Genomic DNA, 20,558 nt, shown 5'->3' with positions numbered 1-20,558 from the left:
AATAAAAAATAATAATCTCGAAAGGTTGGGAACTTTTAGCCAAGCAACTAAACAAACCTTTTATTCAATTGCTCAAAGGGAAAGATGCATGGGAGGCAGGCTAATAAAGTTATTCAGCTTTGCAGAGTTTTTCATGTCTCCATATAAGACAGATGCATTAGACCTCACAGAAAGGGAGATTTAAAGGACTTCTAAAGAAAGTGAAAGCTCTCAGAGCGATTAAATCCCTTAAATTAAATAAAAACCTGAGTCTTGGCTGCATTGGTATCTTGTTTTATAAAAACTTTGCAATGTCTCTACTCTCACATGTGACTGTTCTCTTTCTTCACTTTAGTCAAGAGGGACGTATAATGCCAACAATGGAAGGATTGCTCAACATCGTAGCCCCAAAGCTGGGCACAGATTTCACCCTCTGCTCAACCTATAGGCCTATTACCCTAATAAATCTATATTTTCAGATCTACAAATGTATATTGGCAACTGTATTTAGGTGACCTTTTAGGTTTTATTGACACAGATCAATTGGGGTTCATCCCCAAAGTGCTGCAGATAACACTAGGAAGATACTGCACATCCTCGATAAAGTACAGTGATCCGATCAAAGATCAGTGCTTCTTGTGCTTCATGCCAAAGAGGCATTTGACCCGGTTGTTGGGGTTTGTTGATATGGTTTATAAAAATAAATTGGTTTGCAAGACTTATTTGGATGAATTATTCCTAGGGCAATGGTGGGAGTAAACAGAAGTTTCTCTAACCCATTTAATTTGCAAAGTTGCGCGGAACACGGATGCCAATAGATCCACTAATTTTTCCTCTAGTGGTGCACCCTTTCTCTATTCATAGCAGGCAGCAACCCGGCAAACACGAGATGGAGAGCAGACGAGCATACATTATGCCCACTTGCATATGATGTTAGTGTCTTCAAACCTTGAAGTCTCTCTTCCTACAGTAATTGGCGAAATCCACATTTTTCAGAGGCATCAGGATACAGAATATGAACAAATCTGAATTGTTGAATTTGACACTCTTGGAGCAGGAGAAGTAAAATCTCGGAAAGCAGGTGACATTCAGGTGGGCAAGCTAATCTTTGAAATACATGGACGAATAATTGTTGAGCGAGTTATCGGCATACTATGCCAATTACCATCAACAGGTTGAGAACATATGACAGAACTTGGACATGAATGGGGAGGATCTCGATTCTCAAATTAGCATTTTCCTTTGGGAATTGTATTAATATCAGGTACTGCCAGCTATGTATGGTTCCTGGGGTTGTTTTGATGCAACTCCAAAGAGACTTCGGACATTTCTTGTGGTATGGCAAAAGCCAGACATCAATAATACTGGAGGATACTATTTAAACCAGAACAAATGCGAGGGTTAGGATTCCCCTATATGATTGGAAACCTCAAGGCTGCGCATCCCCAAGTGACGGGTGAATGGACACAGTCAGTTTCAGAAAAGCTGTGGATATTAATGGAGCAGGCTCTGGCAGGCTTGTAGTAAACATCCCTGGTTTCTCAAGCAAGACAGGGCTAAAAACCTGTATATCAATCCTTTCGCTAGCCTAACTTTCGGTGTATGGAATAAGTTATGAGGGTGCAGGGAGTTACTTCCTTTCCTTTCAGGCACCTTAAAATTACCTGGCGTTTACTCGAGGATTGGATTAAAGGTTTAATCCACTGATGTACAGGTTCCACTGATGAGACTGGGAGGTGCCATAAACTGGGAGACCTTTTTTGCATTGATAAAATGAAAGGTCTTTAGAGTATAAATCTGACTTTGGACTCACGGGGCAGGATAGATTTAGCTTTTTACAACCCTACCATGGGGAAACCTATCAAGCCACCAAAGTGGCTGGATCGAGGCAGCCGAACATGTTTGAGAGATCGCTCCGGGGGAGGGGGTCAAGGGGGGGGTCGGCTCGACCAAGGCCTAAGTCTCTAAATTGTATAAAATTCTAACATCTGGCAGATATAATTGCCCTGATAAGTGTATGTTGGCTTGGCAGCAGGGTTTGAACTCAAAACAAAACTCCCTAGACTCGGAACCCATTTGGAAACGATTAAGACAACAATGATTCCTGCTCAAGCTCTATATATCCAATGCAAGCTTACCTACAAATGCTATTGCGCCCCGACCTTGCTGAACAAGCAGCATCCAAATAGTTCAGGTCAGAGCTGGAGGGGATTTGGGTACAAAGGGTCCTTCTTCCATGCTTGGCGCGGTTCCCTGGCCCTTGGCAGTTAGTGGTTAGAAATACGGTACTGCATCATAGAAGTACTGGGTAGTCTCACCGCCGGACAATCCTGCCTTTTTTCTTTTGGCTTCTACCCCTGAAGCAGACTTCTTCCGGTGCTCAAACTGTTGACAGCAGTTAGATGGTGTAGTCCTCCACTATTGTGAAAGCGCAAATCACAGAAGAGTGATGTTGCTGAACAGAACAGGGCAGTTCCTGACATTGGAAAGGCTTCCTCATTTAAACCACAATAATGCCACTAATCTGTACTTCTGCTTGCTTCCCTTTTTTGGATTCTGTTGCAAAGGACTGCACCTGGCTAATATGACCCGAGAAGATTAGGGCCGTGGGATCTTAATGAGCCTGACCCCAGAGATATATCATTGGCAACCTAAGGACACTCTTACCTTGGTTTCATCAACACTGGAGATGGGGCAGGAGATGAGGGTGGGGTTTTGAGGGGAGGAGAGAAGGGTTTAAAGTGCTGACTTTTTTCACAGTGGAACAACATGTATGTGTATTCTTTCTGCTATATTGTTAGTCAAATAAAAATATACCGACAAAGAAACCAATTGGCCGATCAGACGATAACAGCAAATAAACAGGACACCCACACCTCCTCCACCTTGACAGTCCAAAAGATAAACAAGTGCCTTGAAACAATGGCAAGGAGACATTTACGTTCTTCAAAACACCTTACTAAACTATTTTTAATGTTAATATCCTGAATTAATTACCGTTTTGGTTTTATAGCTTTTAACTTGTACACTAAGTAAAATAGGTTAAGGATTAGCGGATGGCTTATATTTTTACTTTCGGTATTTTAAATAGCGTCTGCTTCAGCCTTTCAACCAGATCGGAGCAGTTGGGGCTCCTGGAGATAGTGAAAAAGGGATCGTGGGAAGAGTACAATATAGTGAGGGAAACGGGATCCATGAATGGGGGTGGAAGTTGCAAAGCCCATAAGAAGAGGACAAAACAGCCTTTAAAATGGCAGCTGGTGACATTAAATAGAATGGAGAGATAATGTAAAGATTGGGAGTGTGGGGGAAGGAGTAGCACTTGGCAGGAATGGAAGTTGGCATTTTTATTTTCCGTGTTTTGCATTGCACATGTCAACTTTTGTACATTTTAGAGAAGTAGTAGTCAATCATGGCTGGGTGTGGAGAGTCATGGAAGAGGACAGTAAATAATTGGTGCACAGAGAAGAAGACAGAGGATGATTTGTAAGTGCAGAGGGATAGGTGTGAACAGGGCTTTAACTGGGCCAGGGCTGCTTGGGGCCGAGCCCTGGCAGTGCCCAAAACCTGCTCCTGAATTGGGGCACTCTGAGTTCTCTGCCAACAGGGACTTGACTCCTCCCGTGCACCATTTGAAGCTTGTATTCACAGTGTTCACAGCCTGCATTCTGTTTACAAGCTGCATTCATTTAGGGAACTGACCAGTCCTCTGCTGACGGACAGCCTGTCCCTCAGTGCTCTTGCTAGCCACAGGAGTATATATGGCTTATGGTTTGAGGACATGTCACTGTTAGGGTGCATGTTATGACAAATTAAATGAGCGCCAAGCCCCGTTTTCATTACATTCTCCTAAGAATGTTGTAGGCTTGAATTACTATCCTGGTCTTATTTGTCAAATCGGTGGTCATTGTTATGTTTCAAATATGCACTTTGGTTTCATGCAAAAGAGCCCTCCTCCCATATTCAAAGCCGGCCCAGGCACGAGCAGTTGGACCATAAAAATAAAAACAATAATGAAACTGGTACAAGAAAACAGTTTACTCAAGTTAGCAAAACAGAATCAGATTTGTTTAGCCCTGCATTCCAAAGCCATATGGTGTTTTCAAATCAAATTTGTAAAAATACCCGTAGCAAACAAAATGTCTACCAACTACAGCTGGGAAAATATGTGTTGACATGGCTGCGTTGCAAAGTAATCCCCAGTTTGGCTTCGCCTCATAACCAAAGAGTGTGCTCCTGGAGAAATAATTGTATCTCACTCTGCCTTATATTCTAAACTTAGAAGTCCATTAAAACGTTTTAGTTCACACTGTCCAGCATTCCTAAAAGGCCTCACTCATGAAATTGCACTATACATAATAATACTAGTGCACGTTCACATATTGGGCATCGCAATGTTTTTGTCTCTTGGATTACTGCTGGCAACATCTTTTAAAGTAATTTCCCATGATCCCCTCGAGTATCCAACTCATTCTCTGACTTCTGTGATGTCAATGATGACCCTACAAATGCAAATTAGGGGGGCGCGCACATGGGTGCCCTGTAGAACGCCTCAAATCCAAGTTCCAGCCCTGGCCACATTGGGGGTGTTTCTCCCCTTCCCTGATACATGATTTATTTGCAGAATCAGTTGAATTGTTTACATACGGAGTGAGACAGTGATTTGTTTACAACCCGAACGAGAGATCTTTATTTACAACGTGCAGAATGTATGTTTCTAGAACCATCTGAGACCTTGCTGAGTGACCCAAAATACATATTTGCAGTCTTTTGGTGCGCTCCCAGCCCACCCACTTCTTATGCTCCCTCCTTTCTCGCTGTCTACTCCCACTTAACCCCTGCAGCCGTACATTTGCCTTCCCTGCCAATTATTCTTTGCGCATGCACCCCAATGCCTTAATCCTTATCCCCACAAATTGGCATGACACAGAATTTCAAATGGCAACCTTGGCCGCAGTTTTATTTCCATGACAACAGAATTATTTGTACACATTTGTGAACTTCATTCTGTCCGTGTGGCGCTTGCTTGCCGGATTTCCTTTGCTTCCCCCTATACTTGGTATAGTAGGCCCCCAACTCCCCCGACCCATTGTACCTGTTCCAATCCTGTCCGTGGGTGGGGAGAGCGCCGTTTGTTTTTGGGGGAAGCTGAGCCTTATTTGTCCCTACCAGACGCCCCCGCCGTTTAGGCCCCCAAGAGGCGCTGGTCCGGAAGAGCGAAGACCCATTCCGTTTCCTTCTGGCTCGTCCGGAGTCTATCATTTGTGCTTGGTTGCCCAAACACCGCCACGCCACTGAGTGGGTTCTCGCCCACTGTGGCTCCCCTTCTTCCTGTCTCCTTCTCCCCTTCCAGTAATTTGGTAGAGATGTCCCCGAAAAAGAGCTCCGTTTCGTTCGTGGACAAGTTTTCCACCGACCGATAGGAAGTACTCGGGTGTTTTCCCATCACTCAAGCCATGCCTATTCTGATGGAAACCCCTGCCCTTGTCGTTTTGCAACGGCCCCGCTCAGCTTCCTTCTTCCCTTCTCAACTGCTGCCTGGCTCTCTGCCCCCTTCCCTTGCGCCGGGGGAATCCCTTCCGACCCTCTAATTTCAGTTTCGCCCAACTGTGCTGCTATTTCCTGCAATGAGTTCGTAATGTCCCTCAGCCGGACACCTCTCCCCAGGCTGGTCAGGTCGTTCCCTCCCAAGAGTATTACCAACCCTCCGGCTTCTGCCGCCTACTCAGCAATTTCCCTAGCTGCCCCTCTAGCTGAGCCAACTTCATCCCTGGCACCCCGTGCCACTCCCTCTCGACTCGCCGGCCGTCAGCGCCTCCTGCTGCTGAGTCCAGCTCGCCTTAGCCTCTGAGCTGCATGCGCGCCCCACTACCTACACGATACGTTTCCTCCTTCCTTGTGCTGCTGTGAAATGACAAAAGGAGGGAACGGCATGGTTAACTTATATTTTGCGTGCCTGATATATCGTTTGTAACATCCTGAAGACCATCTCCCCAACTTTTGATGTCTTCCGGCCATGCCTGCTCGGGGACGCTTCTGCCCCTACCACCTTTCCATCTTGCTCCACCTTAACCAGGGTGGGCCAGCTCTGGGACACCTCTGCCCCTGCCGCCTTTCCAACTTGCTCCGCCTTAACCAGGGCGGGCCTGCTCTGGGACACTTCTGTCCCTCCCACCTTTCCCCCTTTGCTCCACCTTACCAAGGTGGGCCAGCTCTGGGACACCTCTGCCCCCGCCGCCTTTCCAACTCGCTCCGCCTTAACCAGGGCGTGCCTGCTCTGGGACATTTCTGCCCCTACCACCTTTCCTTCTTGCTCCACCTTAACCAGGGTGGGCCAGCTCTGGGACACCTCTGCCCCTGCCACCTTTCACTTGCTCCGCCTTAACCAGGGCGAGCCTGCTCCGGGACCCTTCCGCCCCTGCCATCTTTCCATCTTGTTCCACCTTAACCAGGGTGGGCCTGCTCCGAGACACTCCGGCCCCTGCCGCCCGCCTCCTTACCATCCTGCTCTGCTTTAACCAGGGAGGGCCTGCTCTGGGACACTTCTGCCCCTGCCCCCTCTCTCCGCCTTAGCCGTGGCTGTCCTGCTCCGGGACACTTCCCTGCCCCTGCCACCCTTCCGTCTTGCTCTGCCTTAACCAGGGTGGGCCTGTTCCGGGACCCTCCTGCCCCTGCCACCTTTCCACCTTGCTCCTCCTACTGCACCCGCAATAGGCTCCTCACCACTATTATTCAGCCAAAGCTTCCCAATCAATTTAACCTTGCTCTGCCTGCCCTTGCAGGAGTTCCCCTGTTAGGAGAGGGCCATTCCTGGCGGGTGAGGTTGAGCTGAATTCCTTATGCTTGATTTTCAACACCACCCTGCCTCCATTGCCCCTTTTCTTACTCTTATCCCTTCCTTTCCTTAAAGGAAGGCTCTACCTTTCCATATTCCTTATCGTGTTGCCCCATTCCCCTGGCCCCTACCCCTCAACGGGTTGCCCGGGCTTTGTTCTTGATATAGTCAACTGATACTTAAAAATGGGAGGTTTCCCCTTCCCTTGACATGTCCGGCCCATTTCCCCCTTCTTAATCCTCTGCAGATGGGACCTTTCCCTTCCTTCAGCCGGCCAAAGCTCTCCCGTCATCGACCCAGCAGCCTGCCTGCCCACAGCTGACCCAGGTTGATGGGGTGCTGTTCCCGACCCCCACCATCTGACTTGTCCCCTCCAACAGGGTAATGTCCTTTGTGATCCATCCGTGTGCCATTCCAGTGGCCATGCTTTGCCACACCACCGGTCTCTCAGGATTGCGTCAAAACCCAGGGACACCGAGGAATAGGAAGCAGTTCGAGCCACTGCCTGCTCGCCCAGTCCTCCCTCCAGATTGCCCCCCCATTGGACTCCGCCAATAAGGTGTCCCACCTCCTGAGATCCTCCTTCACCTCCTTTCCCAACCGGACGTGCTGAGAGGGGTGTTGCACCCTACTGATTTCAGCCCCACACTTCCGGCCACGCCCTGCCCGATGGACGCCCTGTACCACCCTTTTCGCACGTTTGCGCTGCATGAGAAAAATGACCCAATAAAACCACATGCCATCCTGTATCCTACTTACTCTGAATGCGCCTCCCCTCGTATTCCTATAAGAATCTGATCACTAACCCCCCCAACGAGATTATGGATTCTTGCGCTCTACCCCTGAGCTCCAACCCCTGGTCAATGGCCTGCCGGTATTCTCTGTTGGGAACCTCCGCCCAAACATAGGCATACGAGTAGAGCCCTTGCATGTCGGCCCTTGGGTGCCATCTGAGACCCTTCTCTATAGTGCGACGCAGTGTTTGGTCTGTGCGCCAACCTTTTACCTTTTGCAGCCATTCATAGCAATGCCTCCCTCTATGCTTTCTGGAACAAACCCCATGTGTATGAACGACAAATGTGTACAGTCAGTAATCCCTTTAACCAACCCTGAACCCAAGGTTGCTGCTGGGCCCACCACCCCTCGTTGCTCTGCGCCGTCCTGCTTCCAAAACTTGCACGCTGCCCGTGCTCTCAATTCCCCGCATAACCCTTCGGTTACCGTAAGATCCCCTCTTCCCTTGTGGGCTAATTTGGTTGCTGGCTTGAGCGCTCATAACTCAGCATGTTGGGGTTGGCCGCCCTATTCCGCGCGCCAACTTAACATTGACCACCACAAACCCAGAGTTCTCCGTTACTCCAGCGGCCCTATGCTGCAGTGGGATAGCGGACCCGCCCCTAGTCAAGCACAATTCACCCCCAATATATCTGCGCCATACTGCTCATGGTGCCAATTTTAACCCCTCCTCGAGGTGCACCCTACGCAATGGCCCAGCAATGCCATAGTGTTTTCGGCGCCCTTCAGTAATACCCCACCTATCATGACCGTGACATGCCATAACGCTCCTTGCGCCACCTCCATTACCAACCTCGTGGTGTTCCACCATATAACGGACAGAGTCCTGCAAATATGCTTACTGTCATTTCGAATTCATTTCCACGCGGCACCCGCAATTGCTTTTTGTTGCATCCCAGCTACCTCATGCGTCCTGTCCTACCCCTGATGGCGCACTCTCCCATTGGTCTTATGGTAACTTGACGCCCGAACCGTTGTGCCCCTTCGGTCTTACCTTTAACCCAAACATGGGGGCACCCTCCCTTCCTGTACAAGGTATTCTCCTTCCCAGCATGTGTGCGCATCACTTCCAACTTACACCCTACTGCACCACCCGTTCGCATCGCGGCGAACCGTTCCAGCCCAATACAAAACATACTGTAACACGGCGGCATTCTCCTGCCCCTACCCAAGCCGCGTTGGCCCAAAACTCCTTATAATGCTACTGTTGTGCTATCCATACAGCGCCTTAAACAAAAGCGTTTTCCGAGCACAAATGTACATATCCCCTCCACGTCGCTGCCCATACAGCCCCCCCCACCGTGCTGGGTGGGCCTTACTACCTCATGCCATCTTCCCCACAAGTGTCCCGTCCCTGCCGTGATTGCACCAACCAACCCCACGCCTGATTGAAACCGACAGAACTATGGTATGGTGCCAGGGAACTACTCTAGGACAATCCCAACCGCCTTCTCTGCACGTGGCAAGAGACGGGCCAAAATTGCGGTCTGGAGGAGACAATACTGCTGTGTTTATATAACGCTCCGACTCTGGGTATCCCGGTGCTGCTTATTATTACCCCCGTGCGTGGTGCTCATTTGTCAACCTTAAAAGGATGAAAGGCTGACTTTGGCCCTGCCGAGATTCGAACCTGCGTTAGCAGGATCTGCACAGATGCTAAAGCGCGCGCTCTACTCGCTGAGCCACTTGGCCGGTCTCATGATGGAGATATAATCTGCTGTTTATACCGCGGCCGCCTGAACTCGAACATCCCGCCAATCTTATCCTCACATTTAACTGCCCTTGAATATAAAGCTTGCTAATACGCCAGGCGCTTGGCGAAGGGAGACAGTGAACGATGCCCAAAAATCCTTTCATGCCTTTATAATCATGTACATCGCACGCATTTCCTGACCCACCTATTTGCGTTTCATGACCACCGTCGCCCCCACCGCTCCAACCGTGATGCAAAAATTACCCTTTAAGCCGCCAAAGGTTTACTTGCAACCTTTCCGTTTTGGGGAAACCAGGAATTTATTTACTTTACTTTTCTACGCGCGGACCCGAGGATCGAGCCTGTGTTGCTTTGTGTCCTTTTTGCTTTTACAGCGCGCACATTGCCGCCGAGCTATCCTCCCGGGATCAACCAGCACCGCCATAAAGGCGGCATCCCCCCGTCCTTGCACATTCGATTTGAACCCGCGACCCTCTGCACTGGAGTCGGACGCGCTACCACTTGCGCCACGAGCTCCTTTGTGCAACACAAGGCGCACTCCCGTGCTCCAGCCCCGACTTTTAACTCTAATAATGCTAACGTTATTAGCTCCTGCCCCGCCCTCACTTCGTCCTGATCCTGCCATACCCGCAGCAGCATCCCACTTTCGGCAGAGTGCCCCCTGCACTCTATTAAACGAAATTTCTTCCATCTGCGAGGCGGCGACCGGGTCCCAGTGCAGGAGCGAGATGCCTGGCACCCCGGTCCCGCCTGCTTAAATCCTGATGTCCCCGCCCATTTTCTTTTGTTCTGCCCTTCGCGGGCTTTTGGGCCATTAGGCCTTTGGCGCCTTTCCGCCCCTCGCCTTTTGACCCCCAGGGGATGGTTCCAGGTCCTGGCGGCATGACACCGCAGGGGTTAACCTGCTGCCTCCTCCATTTTGAGCTGATTTTTCCGTCGTCAGCTCCATAAAGCACTGTGTATGAATGAAAGTTACATTATTATGTTTTTTCCCTGCAATGCACACACTAAGAAATGTAGTGTCTCGTAGTAGCGTCTTCAGAAGGAGACCCTGAGAGCACAGGGTGTGGATTAAAGAGATGATGTGGTGTGACAGCGGAAGATATAAGCGCTTGACAACTGAGTTATGAACCACAGGGCCCGGCCATGAATGGGAAGTCAAGAGAGTGGTCACAGGAGTACCAGGGCATGACAAACCGGCCAAGGAAGCAGGTGACTGCTCCTCTAAAGTTGTTGCAAATTCAGCCTCCCTTTCCTCGCTCTAATCAGCATATTTACTCGCAAAGATCAGGTCTCTGGAAAAGTGTGAAGATGGAGGGCTGAGGTTTCCTAGTACATGCTCATTTGCCTTGGTACTAGGGGATTCTGGGAGCATAAACATCGGGGGTTTAAAGAGTGGCCTCCCCAGAAAGCTACAGACGAAGCCCTGCCATTCTCTTAGCTTCCAGAGATGAGGACCAGGTCCTAGGCTGCCTGGGAAGTTTCTCCACTGAACGCCAAGTCGTCCTACACAACAAGCGCTGTCATGATAGTCCAGGAGCGTTCAAAGGCCGTGCTTCCTTGCAGACACCAGAAACGCCCATTCCCCTGCATGCTTTCTGACGCTCTAGGGTTACCCCAGCTGTGCAAATTAAGCGCACAAAGGGAACGGAGAATTACTGAACTTGGGTGCTTGAAAAGGAGGGAGTCTGGCGCAGTAGCGGGAGACATGGGAAAAACATGCCTTTCGGATTTAAGGCACCAATGTAGAGCATATGAACATGCCACACACATGCACATGTTACATAAGCCCCCCGCCCCCCTCCACTCTTTCTGCAGGGGCATCCACTCTGTGCCCGCGCTTACACCTGCAAATGCAGGATGACGAGGTGCAGATTAAAGTATGAGTCAGCAGGATGGGGTTAAAGTGTACGTCACCAGCTGCTTGATTTGAATGTGGGGCAAAGGGGTGCCATTATTGCTCTTTGCCAAAGCTCGTTGATACAATCTTAAACACCCGGCTTATTCACACATATTGCTTCTATCTTGTGCAAAACTAGGTTGTGCTGATTGAGAATAAAGAGGAGTCTTTAGTGCGTGCGAAGGACAGGAGCGAAGACCTGGGTCTGCGTAATATTTGGTTCATCCAGGGAAACCTTGATTATTTCACAGGAGCCTTCAATATTGGGGTAAGTGAACTACAGGTTTTTTCACCTTTCCTACTTCCATGTAAAATCGGCAGTGGTTCTTTACACGGTATCGGGTATTAATATCGCTACATATATGGTCGCCGTAAATAATATCGCCGGGCAAATGTCGTGGCGATATTATTTGGGTGACCATATATGTGGCGATAGGAGCAAAAAATAAAAATTAAAAAAAATGTGGGGGTTGCGGGGGTGTCCCCCGCATGTTCCATGCAATAATGTCGCCACAAAAAACGACCATTTTCTCGGCGATATTTTTGCATGGCGATATTTTTGTGGCGACATTATTACATGGAACCCTTTACACATGTGGCTAACAGGCCTTGGGATCGAACACTAAGACTTACATCAGTCTGTTTTGCTAGGCTAGTAGTTAGTCAAAACGGACACGCTGCTTGTGTTTTTTTCACTGAATGCGCACATCTTTACAGTGCAATCAAATTACATTAGCATCAACAGGTAACACGATTGCCTATCATATACTTGCCAACATTCTGTGACCAAAAAGATGTAGGATTTTTCAAGTTTCAATACTAATAATTCGCATTACAATGACATTACATACAGGGAAATACAAAGCATACATTGTTGGCACCATTGAAGCATTCTAAAATACACAACCTATCAAACAGCACAACATGGAAAGATGTTCAAATGTTAACAATGTATAATTCTGAATGGTAAGTTACCACCAAATTCAGTTAGCTAACTTCACAGAAGGTAATCACACAGAGCTGCTAGGCAACGTTGGCCACTGCTCTGTAGCAGCAGCCTGGGCAATGCATATATATTCCTGCAGTGCAAGTAGAAGACTGAAGAACATTTGAGACTGATACCCCCCTCAGTCTGATAGGCAGATGCTGTGTGATGGCGCTACGATCTGCCACTTGCCTACACTGGTGGTTCACCTAAAGGTTGTACCGGCAAGAGTGCAGGAGAGAGTCACTTAGCCGACAGGTCAGTGGATTAGTCTGAGCCCAATCAAAGTAATCACCTACCAGTCCACTGTATAGACAGACTAATTAATGTGTTGCATGCCCTGCCCTGGAGCCTGCCTTAGACTCACATAAATTACCACTGTAAAAAGCAGTAGGATATGTCACTGAAATCTGTAGGCGGTAGGACTGCTTAAACAGCAGTAGCCTACTGCCTAAATCTGTAGGGTTGGCAAGTATGCTAGCATTGCATTGCCACTCCTTACTCTGAATTATGATTGCACACTCCTGAGGTCAGTACTATGTGCGGCGTTGGTGGGGTGGTATGAGTGTGTTTGGCCATGTCCGTTGCTAATGCTGGGTGAGCGATAGGTCATCATGATTAGTGACATGGTTGGCTACATGTAGTTTTAGTTGGCATTGCATTTCGATATCCTGTTAGAGTTCATTGCATTTGCAGCTTCAAACTTTGTGCACACATTGTGTACCTTACTTTGTTGTATGAATTAGTTCACAGTTGACACTTCTGGTTTGAGCTACGAAATACATCAAAGGTTTAAAGCATTGTAACGTCCTCTGTGCGAGATTTCACCAGAGACGACTTTCAACTAGTCATATCTTTACCATGCTAATTGTGATGCAATTAGAATGTGCATGCTTGGGAGGTGGTGATGAGTCACTGGAAAGCCTTGATGATATCCTTGAAAAGGGGAAAAGGGGAAGAGGGGTGGGGGGGCTTGATCAAAATTGTGATCACTGTGAGAAACCCAAAGGTGTCTCGCCCGCTAGTCTCCACGGATCTCTCTCATATGTGGCCAGGGCATGGCCATCGCCTTTGGATGGGGGTAAACCAGTGCGGGAGGAGAGGTCCTTGGGGCGTGAGAGTGGGACACTGGATGGTGAGACGCGGTATCCCTCTCTTCCATGTAACCACTTTATCCCATCCTATCCAATGGGATATTTAGAAATTGAACCCCCTTGCCCCTCTTTTCCTGCGTGAACACATTTACACAGACAGCCCCCTCTGGGAGAAATCAGACTCGCACCCGAGCTATGTACATGACATGTCCCAATACTATGGTCGGATGAGGTCAGGCAATTATTGACAATCACTCGCACCTGACTTCCATTACACTTACCCACACAGATAAAAGGTGGAGCATGAGAGCACACTCAGAGCGAGGCAAAACACCTGAATGTACAGCAGTTTTGAGTTGGCAGTTTAACAAAGGGAGAAAGACGGGCAAGCACAATAGATTCTTGAGGCAGCACCCATGACCTTGTTGACAGGAAGCCGTTATGTTTTCTGCCTTGAAGGTTTCTTGAAAGTAACACTAGTAAATAAGGCTAAAGAATCCTGCATTGTGTGTCGGAGATATCGAGGGTCCTCCCGTGTGACTGACCATGACTGGGAGGAGCAGCAGACGCTGTGGTATCCTCCTTGGCTCCAGGAACAAAGAAGCTACATAGAATAACAAAGCCGGTGAGTCGGGGAGACCGGTCTGTGTTGAAGTCAAGGTTGCAAGTGGCAACATTGTAAAGTGAGCGCTGGAAGGAACATTGTTAAATGCTTGTGATGAAAGACGCGACTGAAGCTAAATTGCTGGTGGATATTTGTACATTAGAAGAAAACATACAATACCATTGAGAAGAGTGGTCCGTCACTGTGAATATGCTCAATCTAAGGTCTCTGTATGGTATCTTGACGAAAGGAAATGTCAAGTGTAAATTGTGTGAAGTAAATTGAAGTGGTCCTGCAACGGTTTAAGCAAAACCGATCACACATTCGAAAGTCTTCGATTCAGGTATGAAAAGGGGATCTGACCCCCAACGAGGGTGATCCATGGTCTGAGCCTGAACGAGGGAGACCAAATTGTGAACATTGTACAAAAGGGGTTTGAGCCCGAACAAGCGGGCCCGTGGTCCGAGCCTGAAGGAGGGATACCAGTCTTGAACTTGTGAAAGTGAAACCCTGACAAACGAAAGGAACATTTGTGTTTTAATTGCTGCATCAGGCCCTCTGCAATAAGAGACTGTCATTGCGAGAGAGACTTTGGCAGAAAGCCCTGATGCGTTTGTGTTGAACCGTTACCTGGCCAAGAAGCTAGTGTCTGTGCGAAATCCGCACGTGCCGCCTTGCCTCATGCTGAAAATGTGGGGAAGGAAAGCTAACTGCCCAACTATGCTGACATATCCTTTCTTGAACACTTCATTTGCATACATTGTTATCCCACACCATTTTGTATTTAGAAGTAAGGATTGGCAATAGGTTTATTAGTACAGGCCCTTTTATTTTGACAGACTCCACTAGGACAACGTTATTATTATTTGATGGTCGTAGCTTGCTCCCATCCTTAGATTTAGGTTTATATAGGTGATTTACCAACCCATTGAAGTTCAATAAACACCCTTGAACTGTGATCACTTGTGTCTGTCTCCACTGTTTGATACCATGCCTTCCTTACCTCACCCATAGGGTGAATTTTGTTCCGTCAATGCTCCCTCTGCCCTCACTTGGCTGGGTTTTCAAAGAGCTCAAGAAAATGGCAGTTTTCCTCTAGAAAGGAAGAACAACTTACATAGCCATAAGAAAGTTGAACAGAAAGAAACCTCTGTGGGACACGGGTTGTGGACTTTGAGATGTCTCATGCTGCCTACTGCTGCTCAAGCCATGTCTATAGATGGATTGCAAGTGATAGTGAGAACCAATGGGTTCAGGCTAAGGCAACAGGAGTGGGACCTATAATGGACTGCCATCTGATGAGGTTCTGAAACCCCTGGCTTTATTGATTTATTTTGATGCAGCTAATTCGGTTTCTGAAGGGGAAGTCTGCTAATCGGCACCCCTCCCTTCATAAAGCCCCATGCCAAAGCATTGTGCATATGTCTCCTAACAACTGTGGCACCTGCTCTCCGTTGGCAGTGGGCAGCTTCAAAGATTACATGTGCATCCATGACCGTTGCTGTGACCCAAAGTCACTGCAGACAGTAACTGCAATTTAACTTCTGCATCTCTGATCCAAAATGTAATAATTGGCTCCTTATCCATCTGGTGTCAGGATTAAATCTAAGAATTAGCTATACCTTGTTATGATAAAAGCACACAATTATTAAAGCCAAACCAAATTGATCTACAAGTGCCAACCATCAAAGGCCACACCAGCTATGTGAGGGCAATATGTATTCATGACAGCCTGCCTGTCTGTACATTTCCCACTGAGACAATAAGTCAGGATGCTGGCCTCCTTTGATGCCTGGGAGGAAGGTCACACCGCCCCCTCAGGGAAAGGAACTCCTAACAGGATATTTCCTGGGAATCTTGCTTACAAAGGGTCACTGACATAACGCATTACATCAGGGTCCTGCACAACAAAGGGTCTTTGAAATTGTAGTAATGGAAAGGGACCCGCATTAAGCGTAGCCAGAGAGGGATCTGGATCTGGGAAAAAGGTTCTACCATCTTGCTTTTGGGTCTGGCCTTCCTGCCCCTTCCATTTCCTGAGCAACAAAACACTCTGGGTATGATACAAGAAGGCAAGGGTCACTAATCACAGCAACAGGGATTGGACTCCTTACAGCAGACTTTTTTTTGTCAAATCCTCTGCGGTCTTTACCTTTATAAGGATGGGGTCTCCCACTATTTCCTTGATTCTTTCCTGAACACCAAGAAGACATCTCTGGAACACTGTTGGGAGTGCAATGCATTCCAAAGTCCTCTGCCATAGAAGTGAAGGCAGGGGCATTCAAGGCAGAGAGTCCTGTCCCCTAACCATTCCCTGGGACCTGTGTGGGTGAACTGCTGTGGAAAGAGGACTCAACTGCTGGCTGCACTCGAAACAGGTTCCTGTTACTGCAGGTGAAGAATACCCTGTAGGTGCAAGTCAAGCTACCTGAAGTGGGAGAGCAACAGAAGGACCTACCTGGTCTTTGGAGACCATGGATTAGGTCACTGAGCATCCTAAAAGTCAAGGATTTACTCTGGGCACTGATTCCCCCAGTGGATTGCTTGTGAGCTCCATTGACCTGGACATTGCCTGCCTGTCCTGGGCTTCTTCATGCACGTTCCATTGCTGCTTGGAGTGCACTGCATGTTGAACCCAGTTGACCAGCTCACCAATCCAACACCAAATCAATGCCCCAGGAAGTTCCTAGAAGCCTGTCTCAACACTGTGAAGGCCCCAAAGACAAGGATAAGGTACCGTGAAGAGTAAATGTCCATCTGGTCCACTTTCTGAGACTAGAGTGGCTTTTAAACCCCCCTTCTCTGCTTTTGTCTGCAAAGACATATCTTTTTGACCGTTGAGATTGGTTCAATTTCCTGCCTGCACAACGCTGCTCAACTACTCAGAGTGCCATACTTTATCCGTCTGCGTTTTGTGTGTTGTCTTACAAGGGTGGATTTTTGCTTTTGCTTTTACTTTTGTTTTCTAGTTAGTTATTTGCATATTTGGTTGTTTCATTAAAGTATATATATGTGTTACGCTCACCTGATATCCCTGGGGGCGTCTGGAAGGCTCTGAGAACTGGAACCCTGGATGCATAGTTGCCCAGTGCTGAATAATGAATCTGCATTTACAGAAGGGAAGATTTGTGATAACTGTCTCTAATGGGTGTATCTCCCACCTCCATCTGACCGATTCCCTTCCCACTGGGTTCTTTTCTCACCTTAGTTATTTGTAGGGTGAGCTATCCGTCCTGCGTTTCTTGTGCAGGGGCGCTTGATGTTTGTTGGCGAGCTGCTCGAGTTCCTTCACTGGTGCAGTACGCCTTCCTTGGGCCCAGGCCTGCTGTGACCCCGAATCTGTTGGTAGGCAGGTAGGTTTGTTAATTGTAAGTCTTTGTTCTGTTTATGGTGGGAATTCGTTAATGTCTTTATCTCCTTTTCAGGTGCAAAGGTCTTGATGCTGGCGTGCCAGATGGAGAGGCACGTTTCTAGGTAAGAGAAAGTGCGAAGCGCAGCACCTTTATTGTCTTTTAAAGCTAACCTGTGTTTTCGTCGTCTTCTCCTCACAGGCCACTGTGGTGCTGTGAGTGGATGAGAGCGCGGTGAAAAACAGGCCCCCAGAATCCATTAAGGTAAGTACAGCGCTGTGTGGTTGTTTAATATTGAAAGCGAACCTGAATATGCCGCTTTTCCTTTGCTGAAGCTGTGGTGAAACCTTTGGTTGTCATTAGTTTAAAAAACTTCAGAAGCACTGTTGAGTGTGGAACAATATCAGGCAGGCGAGTAGACCCATGTGGTGTGAATCCTTGTAGAAGTGGACCTGTTATATAAGAGTCAGCCAGGTGGAAGTAGAGGTGCTGTGAAGTCTTCCTGACAAAGATATAAACTGTGGTTTATGGTGCTAAAAGAGAGCGCTCTGAAAAGTTAACAAGAAGTTGTATTTCTTTGAAGCTTAAAAGAAGCTGTGTTTCTTTAACCCTTACAAGAAGATGTGTTTCTTTGACATTCATATGTTTTGGCAACGCATCTTGACCAAGCATATCGTTGATGCTATTTGATGAAGTGGAAATTACTGTTCAAGGAAGAAGAATCTTTAATTTGGTTAAGCATTGGTTTAGCAGAACTTTCTTTTGCCAAACTGAAGGAACCAAGAACTGTGTTGGAACTTTGTTGCAAGCCCGGATTTGGTTGTTTCTTTTTGTTGAACATTGGAACTGAATCTAGCAACCGGGGGAAGAGAGACTGCGAAAACATTATAAATGCAATTGTTGATGTTATTGTGAATCGCCATATATTTTCTTGTCTATTTTATATATACATGTGAGGGCTAGATATCCTTTGTTTGAGTGTTTCCTTTAGTTTGTGATAGGCAGGGAAATCCTCATCAGGGTAGGGATAGTGAGGCTTTTACTGAAACTTATGATTTAATAAAGTGGCATATTTTGAGAAATCATCTAAAAGTTATCCGCCTCACATTTTTACCCCTCACAGGTGCTACTGTTATCATCCCATGCCTCTCCAAAGAGCATAGCCTGTCTGTGCCTACATTCCCACAAAAGGGGAAGAAGGTCTTTCTCTTGGCTGTACCTATTTAGCTTTTATGATTGGGATTGCTGCAGGTCTTGTAGTAGTGTGATGTATGACAAATCAGAGGTATTTGGCACATCTTCCCAATGGGGAGCCAACCCCTTTGAGTCTAGGGAGGTGAGCCCACTCCGCAAGACCCTCCCTTGGGGTTTGGGCAAGTGGGACTCCCTTGGGGTTTGGGCAAGTGGGACCTCACTGTGAGTGACTCTCCCTTAGGGTAAAAGAACTCCTGTTCTTAAAGGGAACTCCATATGTAGGACACTTTCTGCGTATATGGGACTACATTCCATCAAAAACAATGTCCTCCTTCTCTTTGGGTTTAGTCAAAGTTGAATCCATCATGCCGTCTTAAAGAAAAGGGAATACCATGTTCAAAGAAACGCATACGAAAGTGGGACGAGTGGACCAGAGGGGCAGAGAGACAATGTTGCACAGTAGAAACCCCCTGATGTCAGAACGCTGTTGAGAGACAGAGCAGAGTTGAAACGTGGCACCCTCAGAACTGCAAGAAGCCGAGAATGCCAAGTACAGTTGCGGGGGCCAGGGAAAGTAGACAACGGTAAAGCCGTTATCAGGATGGAGTGGAAAGTACCATGGAAGTATCACGGAAGTACTATGGTGGGCCAGGCACCCGTCTAACAAAGCCGAAACCTGGAACAAAGGGAGTGGTGACAGGTCCCATTTGCCGTTGTTCACTGAATGTGGCCAACTGCAGAGACTGGCCCACGTGTGAAGCTTAAAGGAAGAAGCAAGAAAGCAAACCAATGTACCCGAGTGATCACTGAGCCCCACATGGTCTGGAAGCTGGAGGCCGCCAAAGCAAGACTTAATAAAGAGGTGACTGTGATTGTGATGAAGGCGATAACGGAACATTGAAACAGTATAATTTGATATCTGAGGAACTATTCGAAAACCTGAAGAATACAAATAATTGTGAATCATTAAGAAAGTGGAAACTAATATCCTGGGAGAGAGAGAGAAAGCCACAAGTGATAATTGTATGAGAGAAAATTAATGAAGAGTCAGGAGACCACTTAATGAGAAACTGTCGATAATGTTATGAATTTAAAGCACAGCGTGAACCAAACCAAGAAATAAAGAGTGGATTTAAAAGACACCAAGAGTGGGGAGCTCTCAACCCTAATGAACCAAGGGAATGACCTAAAATAAAATGAAGGTGTCTAAGAGAATATCTCATTAAGAACAATGATACAAGTCATATTGTTAAGAAGACAAGATCTTTGAAGAGTTGGAAGGAGCGACAAGAGCTTGTGAATACAACCTGAAAAAAGTATCAGAAGAAATTATCATGGGGAACAGATTTTCTAAAACAAAAAAACCATGAGAGAAAGCCTGAAAATGAATGGCCATGGGGAGACAGCCAAAAGAGAAACCTTATTTTGGACATTTTTTGTTCATACTGTTAGTGGTAAGGTCGGGTAGATTTAGGTTTAGACTGAGGGCATTTTGAGTTTGGACTTCATGATGACAGACAAGCATCTTTATTTTAATTTATTTAGGTAGGTAATCCCCCTATAGTCATAGGATGAGATTGAGCCCATTTTTCTTATTATTTAAATAAACAAAAACTTCAGAATTGTCACTGTGTCCGACTCCTCCTTCCGACCCACCATATATGGTGTCAGAAGTGGTATATCAACCAACTGATAGATGGGCACCCCTGCTTCACAAAATTAAATTCAAGAACTAATAACCCTACTGTAGCTACTACCCAATCTGTAGGCTTTGACTTGCAGAGTGTAGGAGACATTTTAGATCCACCGAATGAGAGTCTGTTAATACCTATGGGGTTCAGTCTTTTGCCACCCCCAGGTACCTACATTAGACTTGTCTCAAAGTCAGGACTCGCATGGAGGGCCTGGATGGCATGGCAGGGGTGATGGACCCTAACTTTAGAGGCGAGGTCAAGGTCTTATTACATAACCATGGGAACAATCCCTATACTGTTAAGTAGGGAGCGAAAGTCGGAATTCTCAAACAGGCAATATTCCCTGCTCCCCAAGAGATTGAAAGGTTAGGAGAGACTGAAGGGGTTTCGGAGGAGCGGACATGCCCATACCCG

At 47.2% G+C, this 20,558-nt stretch overlaps 1 protein-coding gene across 4 annotated transcripts in view; it reads left to right on the top strand.

Moving 5' to 3' along the window:
* The window catches only part of GSTCD (glutathione S-transferase C-terminal domain containing), a 1,401,422-nt gene that overhangs the window by 1,046,402 nt on the left and 334,462 nt on the right, over positions 1-20,558 (top strand). For 3 of the 4 annotated variants that reach the window (XM_069630950.1, XM_069630947.1, XM_069630948.1), the window contains one exon: positions 11,363-11,491. The exons of the other annotated variant lie outside the window; for it this stretch is intronic. In XM_069630950.1, coding sequence (XP_069487051.1) covers positions 11,363-11,491 — 129 coding nt within the window. The remainder of the gene's footprint in view (positions 1-11,362; positions 11,492-20,558) is intronic. 4 annotated transcript variants of the gene reach the window in all.

Source organism: Ambystoma mexicanum, chromosome 6q (assembly GCF_040938575.1).
Source record: "Ambystoma mexicanum isolate Mex_15411 chromosome 6q, UKY_AmexF1_1, whole genome shotgun sequence".
NCBI lineage: Eukaryota > Metazoa > Chordata > Amphibia > Caudata > Ambystomatidae > Ambystoma > Ambystoma mexicanum.
The sequence above is the reverse complement of the archived record's forward strand: the minus strand, read 5'-3'. Positions and strand labels throughout refer to the sequence as shown.